The sequence below is a fragment of the Heterocephalus glaber genome, unplaced genomic scaffold (assembly GCF_053883595.1).
Source record: "Heterocephalus glaber isolate CG9 unplaced genomic scaffold, H.glaber_assembly_v1.0 deba00001673, whole genome shotgun sequence".
NCBI classification, from domain to species: domain Eukaryota; kingdom Metazoa; phylum Chordata; class Mammalia; order Rodentia; family Bathyergidae; genus Heterocephalus; species Heterocephalus glaber.
Window position 1 is genome coordinate 18,978,935 of NW_028258410.1, and position 13,329 is coordinate 18,992,263.

A 13,329-nucleotide genomic window follows, 5' to 3' on the forward strand; every position below is an offset into this window, starting at 1 on the left:
GTGATAAGTCAAGCCCAGTATCCCTCAGGACGAGTGTTCTCATTCACAACTATTATCTCTGCTCCTTCTGTTCTCTGGGATGTGGATCTGCCTACAGCTCTCTCTGCTTCATTGGATTTTATCTATACTGGCCTCGGATTCAACCTGGGGAACAGATCAGGCCTTTTTTTTTTTCCGGTACTGGGGATCGAACTCAGGACCTTGCGCATGTGAAGCAGGTGCGGCGCCACTGAGCTAAATCGCAGGCTCTTGGCCTTTTCTAACATCAAGGCCTTTGCACCTGCTGTTTCCTTGTCTGGTGGGTTTGCTCTTTCCCCAGCTTATTCTACATGGGGTTCTTTCTCATCCCTTTGTGTCTCAACCAGTGCTACCTGCTCCAGAAGGCCTTCCTTGAGCCCTCCGGGCTGCCTCCAATACATTTTCTTGTTTTATTGTGTTCACATCTGTCATCAGCTCCCGGTATCATAACTGACTTGTTTCTTTCTCCTCCATATGAATATAAGTTCCAAGGAGGCAGAGATTTCCTTTTTTGTTCACTGTAGCATCCTGAGCGCCAACAACGGTAACTAAATGGTGATGCGTACAAATGAATGAGAATGAATGAGGGTTTCCGTCAGGCTCAGCCTCCAAGCCTTACGGACCCCGGTCTTCTGCCGCAGTGAGACAGAGACTGGTCAGACCTCGGAGGTGGCCGCTGGCCCTGGTGTTGGGGTGCCCGAGCGCCAAACCTACTGGCCCAGGAGAGATACTTCCCCCAAGGCTGGGCGGTGGCCGCGCCCAAGAGGGGCTGTCGCAATTTGGCGACGTTCCCTGAGGGCCGCCGCGGAAACCGCGCGGGGGGGGTCCAGCGGCGAGCACGCGCGCGGGTCTTTTGAGACGGTGCCCGGCGGCGCTGGCCCCGCCCCCGCGGCCGCCCCGCCCCGCCCCCGCCCCGCCGCGGCGCTCTTCGGGCCGCCCGGCCCCCTCCTGCTTCATGTGGCCCGGCCCGCGGCGGCCGGCGGCGGCGGCGGCGGCGAGCAGCGAGGCGGCGGCTAGGGGCGGCACGCGAGGCCCGGGAGGCGGCGACCGAGGCCCAGGGGGCGGTGGCGGACGGGAGCGGCGGGAGCAGGCCCGGCCCGGCCCTCGAGCGGCCGCCCGGCTGCAGCATGCGCGCCCGCCGGGGTCTGCTGCGGCTGCCGCGCCGTTCTCTGCTCGCTGCGCTCTTCTTCTTCTCGCTCTCGTCCTCGCTGCTCTACTTCGTCTATGTGGCGCCCGGCATAGGTAAGAAAGGGGCCCGGGGTCCGGGGCCGCCGCTGCGGGCCGCAGGGGACCCCCGCGGTCCCCGCCCGCCTGAGGCCCGGAGCGGCGGCGACCCCAGCCCGGCCCGCGGAGCGGAGCGGCGGGGACCTGGCGCGCCGCTGTGGGGACCCCGCCGCTTCCCGCCCTCCGCGCCCCGCCGTCCGGCCCAGCCGTTGCCCTCGCGAGCCGGCCGCGCCGGCGCCCCGCTTCCCGCCCCTCGGGCCCGGGCTCCGCCTCCCCCGGGCCCCCCGAGCACCCGTTCCCGGCATTCCGCGCACCCCGCGCCCCCGCCGCCCGCCCCCGCCGTGCAGGTCTGGGCGCCCTCGCGTCCCCATCCATCCTTCCTCCTCCGTCGCTCCGCGCTTCCTGCTCCCGGGCCCGGCTGCCTCTCCGCTCCGCTCCCCCGCTACGTCCCCTCTCCTCCGCCTCCCGCGCTCGCGCTCCTCCGAGGCGCCCTGTCCTCCTGGGCGCCCTCCTCCCCATTCTCACCCAAGGGCACACCCTGGTCACCTCCGGCCCCTTCCCTCCCCATCCCCAGATTTCCTCCGGAATCGCGGGCCTGGGGATGGGGTACGATCTGCGCTCGTCGGTCGTGTTCTCCTTCCCTCTCTTCGCTCTGCGGGTGGAAAGAAGGCGGCTTTCCGGGATCGGGTGGTGCCTGCTCAGGGGACAGAGGGGAAGTTTGAATTGGTCCTAAAGGAGGGGCCATGACAAGGGTCTTTGGGAAACAGTGCCAGGTTGGGGGGCGGTGGGTGGAGAGAAAAGATGGAATGGATACCGGTCCTTCTCAAAGGCTTATCCTTTAAAGGGAAAACAGACTCCGAGAAACCGGACGCTCCCCGGGCACAGACTTTATAAGAGTACAGAGAAAACATTTAGGATGACGTGAAGAGATAAGGAACAGTTTCGGTGAGGGTTAAGGGTACAAGGCATTGAGGTCAAACTTGGATTCCAATTTTTGACCTCTGTGACCTTGGGTAGGTTACTAAGCCTCAGCTTTTCTCCCAGCAAAATGGGGGTATGAATCCTCCCTCAGAAGATTTTAAAGGATGAAAGTAGGTAAATGCCCTTTTAAGCACGTTACACTGTACCTGATGCAGTTTTCACAATAAATAGAATTAGCTATTGTATGTGGCTCTCAGGAAAAAAAGAGAGTAGGTGGAAGATTTAAAATATGTATTTGCCTGACTTGACCGCACCGTGGAGATTTGGAGAAACCCCCAGTTTAGGGTGAAAAATGAGAAGATGCTATGCGGGGGAGGTAAGGAGTACATTCTATAAAAATTCTGGGTTCTTAGAATGTTAGGAAAGGGATGATGGTTCAGCTGTAGAGAAATACAGGACCTTTTAGGATTGTAGTAGTCACTAGTGCCATTCTCTGTTGACCTGCCAACACTGAACTGGCAGAACAGAAATTTCCATATAGAGCAGGAGAATCTCTCCTGATAATTTTGTGTGTGTGTATGTGTGTTGTTTTATGAAACAAGGTCTCTCTATGTAGTTCAGGCTGGCCTTGAACTCACTGTGTAGCCCAGGCTGGCCTTGTACTTGAAGCAATCCTCCTGCCTCAGCCTCCCAAGTGCTGGAATTAGAGGTGTGTGCCACCACTCTTGGGTCTCCTGATTATTTTTGTTTCTCCTGATCATTTTTAAAAGCTTATTTCACTTGATGGTAATATTGATGTTTGGTGCCATAAACTGGATCTAGAAAGATGATGGATCTGGAGACATCAGATTGCCCTAACCATTTGCTAAGTGTTTTAGGGAAATCTCTAGAGAAGCACAATCATTGGACTTGATGAGTAGGTGGTAAAAGGATGAGGATTTTGGCAGAACAAGAATAGATAACGAATTAGCGGAAGTAATTGAGAAAAGAGTTCATTAACATATTGAGTATTAGATTCTCTTAACAATGGATGTGAATGATGGGTTTGTACCTAGAGGCAAGCTTAAAGCCATAACCCTCTTTTTTCTCCTTTTGTGAAATTGACAGGTATTTCTGGTCTGGGTTCTTAAGTGGAAAAATATATACCACTGGGACGATTAGAAGCCCAATTCTCCAACACAGATGAAACTTACCAGTTTAAGATTCCTCAATGGGCTGGGCATGGTGGCACACTCCGAGAAGTTGAGGATCACTGAGTTTGAGGCCAGCCTGGGCTATATAGTGAGATCAGCCTCAGCCTAAACTAAAGTGAGACCCTGACTCAAAAAAAAAGATTCCTCAGTGGTAGATTTTAGGTTAGTGGAATGCCTGTGTCAAATGATGTGCTGCTACCATGTTTAGAATCCTGTGTCACTGAAGATGTAAAATACTTTAGTTTTCATCAGTTTCTCCTCAGCTGCAAGGTTTGAAAGAGCAGATCTGTTGAGGACTCAAGTTCTGTAAGGAGAAAGAGGAAGAATAGAAAGGATATGGAAGGCTGGGGCTGTAGCTTGGTGCTTAAACACTTGGCCAGGTTGTGCAAGGCCACATGTGGGCCCTGAATTCTATCCCCAGCACCAGAAAAGTAAAAGATATGAAAGAGTCTTAGGGTTCACACAACCACAGTTGCATTTAATTGTTTGGCAGTTTTACTTCTGCCTTTCTTGTTAATGAGCTTAATTTTTCAATTATCTAGCTTTGGACTCAAAGCTGACAAATCTTTTCAAAAGGTTAAGGCAGTCTAGAAGAATAAAAGTTTTTTGGGGGTGTTGGGATATGAAGACTTTATTTGAGACAGTTACTAAAATGAGCTTAGAAGATAATATTAAGTTGAACTACATGAAATTCCATTTCTTTAGGTCAAAAGCAGTGGTATATCAAGTGTTTCCTGTAGTTCAATCTAATACATTTCCAGATAATGATTCGTCTGCCTTCTGACAACAGAAAGTGGCAATTTGTATTTCTTTTCAGGTTTAATTTTTTTTGTAGTCCTTGCTTTTGTTCTGTACCCTTGGTGGCTGCATGTGCTCAAGGGCTAAAGAGTAATTGTTACTCCAAGAATATATTGCAGCTATATTCAGAAATAGGTATAGCTGGGTGTGGTGGTACAAACCTGCAATCCCAGCACTGAGGAGGCTGAGGCAGAAGGATCACTGCTAGTTCAAGGCCAGTATGAGCTACATAGTGAGTTCAAAGCCAGCTTAAACTACATAGCAAGACCCTGTCTCAAAAAACCAGGAAAAAAAAAGGGAGAGTAATAGGTAACTTGAATTTAAAATAAGAGTAATTATAAATGTATAGTATTAACCTAGCAAGAGGGCCAGGGGTTTAGCTCAATGGCACGCGCCTACCTTGTGCTTACTTGTGAGGCAGGCAGCGGAACCACTGAGCTAAATCCCTGGCCCCGGATGTTACATTTTTTATTAATTCACAAGTGATGTTTTATATCAGCAATTTAAAAGTAGAAATTAGAAGGAATAGGGGCAGAAAGTGTAAGAGAAGTGGTGGATTTGAAAAAGGAAGAGGAATAAGGCCTGGTGGCCCACACCTGTAATTCCAGTACTTGGTAGGCTAAGGCAGGAGAACCTTGAATTTGAGGCCAGCTTGAGCTACATGGTGAATTCAAAGCCAGCCTGGACTACATAATGAGTCCTTGTCTCAAAAAAAGGGTGGGATTCATGGAATGTATAGATATTTATTTCTTCTTTTCTGCCTCTCCCCTTCCAGCCTGCCTGTGGTTCTTACTTTAATCATTTGTCTTACCTGTGATGTCGAGATATCCCTCTTCTTTTCAGGGCACTGAAGAGAACTTTGAACTTATTTGTTATCTTTTTAACTTAAAAAGATGTAAGAGCTCAGAGTACTTCCAGTATTCCAGGCTGACTAGGTCCTTTAACAGATAACAGAAGTGAGTTATTTATAACTATATATAAAGAGCTAAAATATACATATAAAGTGCTGATTTTAAAACATCTGAGTAAGTTTATGGTGCCGTCATACACCAGGGTTGTATGGTTACTGACCTTTGTGAATTGTTAAAGCAGTAACCCATTTGAGAGTGACACCTCTGGGTAAGGATGATGTTTGCGCATTAATTAACTTAGGGCTAGCTTTTAGAAGACTGGAAGCAGGAATTCTATTTCCACCTGACTCCACCAAATGAACTCGGGCCAGTCACTTGACTTCTCTGATCTGAAACTTTCAAAACCACCAAAACTGTTTGAAAAACTAGACCTGCGTCTTAAACTTGTGAGATTTAAAAAAAAAAAAACAAAAAAAGCTAGGGGGCTGGGGATTTAGCTCAGTGGTGCCGCCGCCTTCTCGCAAGTGCAAGGTCCCGAGTTCTATCCCTGGTACCAAGAAAAAAAAAAAAAAAAGCTAGGGAAATGTTTTAGTATATAAAAGGTTGATAATTCATTTACATTTTATGTAATTATCAGACAGGTACCTGTTTTATAAAGTCAAACACAGTTTTTTCTAATAACCACTGGAAGATTTCAGGTTTCCCCTTGTCAAGCATAGCATGAAAATAGCCTTTTTGTTGCTGTCCCTCATGGAAATGCCCTCTAGATGCCTGGGACTCTTAGTGTCTACAGTGCAGTATATGTGGGGAAAGGTGGATTGCTCCATTTTGGAAAATTAAAAAGCCTCCTCCTGATAGAGACTTCTTCTTTTCCCGCTCAGCCCCCATCACCTCTGGCTCACATATTGAGAACTGTGTTGTACATTTCTTCTTAGAAGGAATCCACGTTTGGAGAACAGGTCGAAATTATGAACTGAACAGCTCCAGTGACGACCAGGACTTTACTAATGTTCTCTATCTTCTCTGCAGAGTTTTTGCTACATTGGAGGCAAGGCCTTGCGTTCAGAGTAGAAGTTTGTTTTCTTTGCTCTCTGAGCTCTAGCCAATAGTGGGAATCAGACCCGGGGCACTCTGATCAATGAACAACATTCCCTTTTTATTTTCAGACAGGGTCCCAGTAAAGTTGCCTGAGCTGGGTTTGAATTTAGCATCCTCCTGCCTCAGCCTCCCAGCGAGCTAGGTGTGTGCCAGGCTTCTCTAGAGGTCTTTGCAGTAGGAGGTCAGAATTCGGCTGACTTAGCTGCTTCCCTAAATTTAGTGCTTTTCAAACATGTAAGATAGGTTGGGTGCATCCAGTCATATAAAGTAAATGCAGACTTGTAGCAGGCAAGCTGTGAGAGCTGAGATGCCCCCAGGCGAGGCCCATGAAAGGAACATAGAAGTGGAGGTTAATAGTGGTCAAGATAAAGGGTAATCAGCAGCTAGCAGACTGGGTGTGGGCTTGGGAGAAGAGAAATGGTGGGCGTAGGGACTATCAGCCAAAGCACGGTCACTCTGCAGGTGCTGGTACTCACCACATAAAGCCACGTCTGCCTTTGCACTGTTTTTGTGTTGTGAGAAAATTAAAGGAATTTTAAGATCTGTGGATCAGTAATCTGGCTTTTTTGTCTCATATCCCCAGCTATGGGAGATCTTTAAATTTTTCATTTCCTGGATGGTTAATAAGCCCAAGTTGAGTGATTAACTTGCTCAAAGTTGAGAATTATTAGGATATCCCTGAGGCAATACATTGTGGTTGAAAAAACAAGATTAGTTACAAGAAACAAGTAGAGAGGGACAGAACAGTATGTAATCAATTACTAAATTGTGGTGCTGTCCCTTGAGATAGGGTTCAGACTCGGGAGAGAGGTATTCGTTCATTTATTCAATAAATAATATTTTGATACCTCCTATTGTCAGATAGCCTTTTGAGTACTGGGTTATCTAAAAGCCACTAAGGCAGAGTTTCTGCCGTCATGATGCTCATTCTGGTGGGAGGGGTTTTTTTTTGTGGGGCTTTTATTCTGATGGGGAGACAGCTGTGTACAGGATAATTTTGAATGGTGGTAGGAGTGACAGGAGAGCCTTTCTGAAGAGGCTGTATTTGACTGTAAGGGGTGGAGCCAGTCACTCACAGGCCTGGGGGTGCTGGTTGCTGTGAGGCTTCTAGCACAGGTAAAGGCCCTGAGGCAGGGAAGAGCTTGGGTGGAGGAAGTTTGGCTGTGTTTTGTGAGTGGGGCCAGGTAGATCCCTGTAGGCCATGCTAAGGGATATGGAAGAGAACCTCAGGAGAAATCAGCCAAACCTAGCTTCCAGTCAGCCCTGAGTGGACAGATTGTTTTCCACTTTCAACTTGTCAGAGCACTGGCTTTCCCAGGTAGTTGTGGGAGTTAAGGGGAGTACGCAGGTCTAAGAGCTTGGCACAGAGCGCGGGAGGGCACAAACTCCTCTCATCATTACTTCTTTTTTTTTTTGGTACGGGGAGTGGGGATTGAACTCTGGACCTTGTGCTTGCGAGGCAGGCGTTGGAACCATTGAGCTAAATCCCTGGCCCTCGTCATTTCTTGCCAAAGGTCTGTCCTCTTGCTCTGATGCTGGTAAATTGAGTTAGGATGGAGTCCGGTGTGACTTACTGATAGCTAGATAGGAAACTTGCTTCAGTTTTCTCATCTTTGAACTAAGGAAACTGACTGGGTGTAGTGGGGGCATGCCTGTAATCCCAGCACTCAGGAGGCTGAGGCGGGATTGCCGTGAGTTCAGGGCCAGCCTGAACTAAGGAAACTGGTACAGATTGCAGGGTCCCTTTCTGATCTGAAGTTAACATGATTCCCAAGTGGGAGGTGAACGTTGAAGTAAAAGGATGAACAGTGATTTTATTTTTGTGACATAAAGACCAACCACTACTTTTTTTGTGGCACTGGCCTTGGAACCCAGGGCCTTTCCCTTGCTGGGCAGGCAGGCGCACCACCACTGAGCCATACCCTCAGCCCCAGGAGTCCCTTGTTTCAGAAGTCAGGTTCCCGTTGATGTGGTCCCTTCCCTTAGTGAAGTCCTGAGCCCCTGACTGTTGCTGGGGGTGTGCAGAGGTGTCTGTGCACGGTCTCAGACGCACAGCTTCTCTTGGGGTGAATGGGGAGTGAGTGCTCACCGTGCAGCTATTGGTTAGGACATCTGCCTGGGGAGCACAAGACTTGGATTTCTGCTCTGAAATCAATCTTGGAAATCATTGTGGCAGAGAAAGGAGGGAAAAGGAATGTGTGCTGTCTTGGTCAAATGGAAGAAACTAAAGAATTTGGGGGGGAGCTGGGATGTTGGGGGCATTTTCCCCTTCTTCCTGCTTTTTGTCCTCTGGGTAATTCTTTTCAGTGTTAATCTGAGAAATTAGCCCTTTCCTCCAGCTTCACACTTCAGCTTTTAGGCATGAAATAGAGCCTTGGACTCATTCCCTCAGGGTAGCTGGATGTTAAATGCAAATAAGTATTACCTTTGACCCAGTCATTCTCTCTGGTGGTTTCGATGAAGGAGCATTCAGAATGCTGTGCATCCCTTGTACTTGGTGCTTTCCCCGAGTATGGGAATCACATTGAATAATTTACAGTGCTGTCTCCTCTCTAATTCCTCCCTCTCTGTCCCCCTTTTGTTAGTTTGAGTGAGCACTTATTTGCCCCTGGTATTGTTCCTCCTCCTTTCCAGGTGACAGAGATGCCCAGGTACCACTCTGCTGACAGAAGGGAGCCTGGTCATTGTTTCCCTGGTGCCTTAGTTACCACATCAATTATGAACAGTTCTCTGAGGCAACGGTGGCCTAATTATTATTTATGTATGTATGTATGTATGTATGTATGTATGTATGTATGTATGTATGTATTGGTACCGGGGATTGAACTCTGGACCTTGCACTTTCGAGGCAGGCAGAAGAACTACTGAGTTAAATCCTCTGCCCTGACTGTGGCCTAATTATGATCATGAACAATGTCATGGAGTATGGGGTGCAGGAGAGAGAGGAGTGTGGGAAAGCACAGTTTAAAACGGGGCGGGAGCCGGGGATTTAGCTCAGTGGTTTCGCCGCTTGCTGCACAGGCTCAATGACCCAAGTTCGATCCCCAGTACCAAAAATCCCCAAAAAACGGTGACTTGGGGCCGGGGATTTAGCTCAGTGGTTCCGCTGCCTGCCTCGCAAGTGCAAAGTCCCGAGTTTGATCCCCGGTACCAAAAATAAATAAGTAAAAATTAAAAAAATAAACGGGGACTCACCTAGGGTATGCTGGGAAGCACAACTTTTAGTTATTTTTATTAAAAAGCGGTAAGCCATTTAAATAAATATCAGTACAGAGAGAACCTTTTTTTTCACCTCCAGGTGGTCCTAAAAGTATGGACATTTAAACTGTTGCTTGCTGTGTGGTAAACAGCCATAAGCTTGAAAAGATGGGGGAAAATACTGCCAAAACCTGTGTTGTCTTTCCTTAAAAAACTGCAATTGTCCTGTGTTCAGTTTTTCTCTTCTTTTCTCTACTCCTCTCTCATTCTTTATTGAGACAGGGTCTTGTGATATAGTTTAGGCTGGCCTTGAATTCATTTTGTAGCCCAGGCTAGCTTAAGTTCACAGTGATCTCCCTGTCTCAGCCTCCCAAGTGCTAGCTAGGATCCCAGGTGTGTGCCACTATGCCAGGCACAAGAATTCTACTTTTAGATACTGACCCTAAAGTATGTTCATGATAGGATATATATCTATTTTCTAGTCAGTTGAATTATTAGCTTGTGAAGGCCAGAAAGTAATAATTTTTCTACACACTGGCTTGTGGTTATGCCTGTTTTTTTTTTTTGTACTGGGGATTGAACTTGGGACCTTGTGCTCGCAAGGCAGGCACCAGAACCACTGAGTTAAATCCCCAGCCCCAAATTATGTGGGTTGTTTTTGTTTTTGTTTTTTGGTTTTTTTGGTACGGGGTATCGAACTTGGGACCTTGCGCTTGCCAGGCAGGCGGCAGAGCCACTGAGCTAGATCCCCAGCCCCATGGTCATGCTTGTATAATTTGAAAAGGCAATATCCTTTATTCCCATTTAAAAAATGACAAAATTGAGGGGTTTTTTTTTTGAGACAAGGTCTCACTATAACTACATAGCCCAGGCTGGCCTCAAACTTGCAGCAATCCTTCCTGCCTCAGCCTTCCGAGTGCTAGGATCACAGGTGTGTGCCACCTTGCTTGGTGCATTTTCATTGTTTGTTTCCACAATTTTTCATCTCAAATAGCAATAACTCCTTGACACTTGTACTTTTTTTTCCTTTTTAAAATTAATTATAGACATCCAAGTAAGTGTGAAGTAGTATTTCATTACATTTCAATTTGCATTTCCCTCTTGATTAATGAAGCTGATCAGCTTTGCAAGTGTTGGTTGGCCATTTGTATATCTTTTTTCTGTGTGTGTGTGTGTGCTGGGGATCAAACTCAGGACCTTGGGCTTTCGAGGCAGGCGGCAGAACCACTGAGCTAAATCCCTGGCCCTTGTATATCTTTTGAAGAAATGTTTATTCAGGTCCTTTGCCAATTTTAATATTTGGTTGTGTCATTTTGTTACTGAGTTGTTAGGAGTTCTTTATATAGTTTGAATAGTATTAAACTATTATCAGATATATAGTACACAAATATTTTCTCTCACAGTGTGGCCTGTCTTTTCACTCTTCCGAATAGTGTCCTTTGTTCCACAGAAGTGTTATTGTTTTGTGCTGTTTTTGGCACTGGAAATTGAATCCAGGGCTTTGACCCTGAACATTCCCAGTCCTTTCTTTATTTTTTATTTTGAAGGAAGGTCTCACTAAGTCATCAAATTGCCCAGGCTGGTCCAAACTTGTAGTCTTCTGCTTCAGCCTATGAGAGCACTGGAATTACAGACGTGCACCATGATACCCAGAAGTTTTTAATCTCCAGCTCAAAAGTTTTAAAATTTGTTTTGTTTTTTTTTTTTGGTACTGGAGATTGAACTCAGGTCCTTTGGCTTGCGAGGCAGGTGGCGGAACCACTGAGCTAAATCCCTGGCCTCAAAAGTTTTAAAATTTAACAAGGTCCCGTTTATCTAATTTACTTTTTGTTTGTATAGTTTCTTTTATGGGGGTTGGGGTGGGGTGCAGTACTGGAGATAGAACTTAGGGGCCTTCTGCTGAGCTGCTTCCACTGCCCTTTTTTATTTCTTGAGATAGGGTCTTTCTAAGTTGCTCAGGGTGGCCCTGAACTTGGGCTCTTCCTGTCTCTTCTCTGACCTCTAATAGCTGGAATTGCAGTCATGTACTAGGGTGTCTGGCCGTTTGTACACTTTAATGCACTGTCCTGTATGGATATATTTAACTTTTGTTCCCTAGTATTTTGCCATGATGGTGTTAAACTTCTGATCTGATTTTTTGAGAAAATTGAAATCAAGTTTTTTTTCTCTTAGAAACAAAGAAATTAGAGCAACATTCTTTCTTTAAAATGATTATTGTTTGCCAAACCTGAAATGTCTTACAGATTGTGTTAAGTGCTTCGTGTTTAAAGAATTTTATGACCTCCTGATGAAAGCAGGCCTATCCCTTTTTTTTTTTTTTTTTTTGGTACCAGGGATTGAACTCAGGTCCTCGCGCTTGGGAGGCAGGCAGTGGAAGTGCTGAGCTAAATCCCCTGGGCCTCCCTGTCTTCTTTGACATATCTTGTTTGTTGATTCCTTTGTTTATAGGCCTGAAATGTAACTCAAGTTTTAGCATCTTTTCCTGTTTCTGATTGCAATAAAAGTGCATATAAGACAGGGTAGATGTTGGGATGCCAACTTCTTGGTGTATGGGGACAGTGCGGTTTATAGTTTCACTAAATGCAAAAGAGATTTAGGGGAAAAAAGGTTGATGAACATGGTTAATGAAATGCTAGGCCCATTTTGAATATAAAGAAAAGTAAATTGTACTTGGCACTTATTGGACCCCAAATTTCCTTTAATAACACCTGTTATATTTTACTATGTAATAAGTGGTGGTTAAAAAAATTTGATATTAGTATATGTTTGTGGTACATTTGGCTATATTCATCAGGTGGAATTGGTGATATACCTACCACGTGTTAGTCCTTTCTACTTCCCTTCCCCTCTCCTCTCCTCTCCCTCCATCCCTAGATTTCCTTCCCATCTGTCAAAGGTCTGCCTCCCTGTTTCTAATAAGCTGTCTTTTATTTTACATAAGTAATGGTTATGATAAAGACCTTAAGATATGACTTTGAGTCTGATGTGGTTGATTTTGTGGGGAGGGGTCTTCTGATTCTCTGAAAATTGGTAATTTCTTTACCAGAGCAGAGCACTGTCTCTCCTGACTTCCCTGGTCTGTGACACAGGCACAGGGTAGCAGGTAGTGACAGAAAATGCATCACCAGGAAGGTCCCCTGATGACTAGGGGGAGGGTATGGAGTGACAGGGATTCTTTCTTCTTCTCTTCCCTTCATAACATCGTCAAAATAAAAGAGAGTGAGTGCTAAAGAATAAGGAAGCAGAAAAATCTTAACATGTGAAAACCTGCTGGACTCTTAGAACTCCATATGGTAAAATTTGTCAATTTGGCCTTTTTTGCCCCTTAGTATCAGCTGAATTGCACGTGTATTTATATGTGTGAATATAATAATAGAAATCATGGCAGGTGGGTACTTGGAAAACTTATATTTTGGGGCTTAGGATAAAAGAAAAAAATTGCAAATGGCTTTACATTTGTCTGATTTGGCTATCTTCTTACAGGTAAATTCATTAATTTAGTCACTGTGGGTTATAGCCCTACAGTATGCTAGGTTTAGGGATGCAGTAAGAAACAGATACACCAGATCTCTTATTTTTAAAGTCTTTGTGCATGACTTCACTTTAGTACATTTTCAGAGTTTTATGTGATTTTTAAACATCTGGATGAATGTGTTTAATGAGTCATTTCAGTTGTTCAGTTTGAGTTAACATTTCTTACTTGCTAAGCATAATATAGTAGATATATAGATATAGACTTTTTTTTTTCGTACCGGGGACCAAACTCGGGACCTTGTACTTGCGAGGCAGGTGGCAGCACTACTGAGCTAAATCCCTGGCTCTGTTGTATTTTGAGATAGAATCTCATTGTAGTCCAGGCTGCCCTTGAACTCAAAGTCCTCCTGTCACTGCCTCCTGAGTGCTGGGTTTAGAGGGTGCTGCTGCCACCATCACGGTCTGAGGTGCTCGGGCAGCATGCTGGGAGTCCTGCGCGCGCGCGCGTGCGCGCACGTGTGTGACCACCTGTGTCCTTTTGACTCCCATGGCCT

The 13,329-nt window shown here is 46.0% G+C and overlaps 1 protein-coding gene across 3 annotated transcripts in view; it reads left to right on the forward strand.

Annotated features, from left to right (window-relative positions):
* The first annotated feature begins 979 nt into the window (after positions 1 to 979).
* B4galt5 (beta-1,4-galactosyltransferase 5) overlaps positions 980 to 13,329 on the forward strand; it is a 63,961-nt gene continuing 51,611 nt past the window's right edge. For all 3 annotated transcript variants that reach the window (XR_015446040.1, XR_015446041.1, XM_087197728.1), the window contains exon 1: positions 980 to 1,260. Coding sequence is in view for 1 of the 3 variants with exons in the window: in XM_087197728.1 (XP_087053854.1) it covers positions 1,146 to 1,260 (115 nt within the window). In the remaining 2 variants the exon portion in view is untranslated. The remainder of the gene's footprint in view (positions 1,261 to 13,329) is intronic.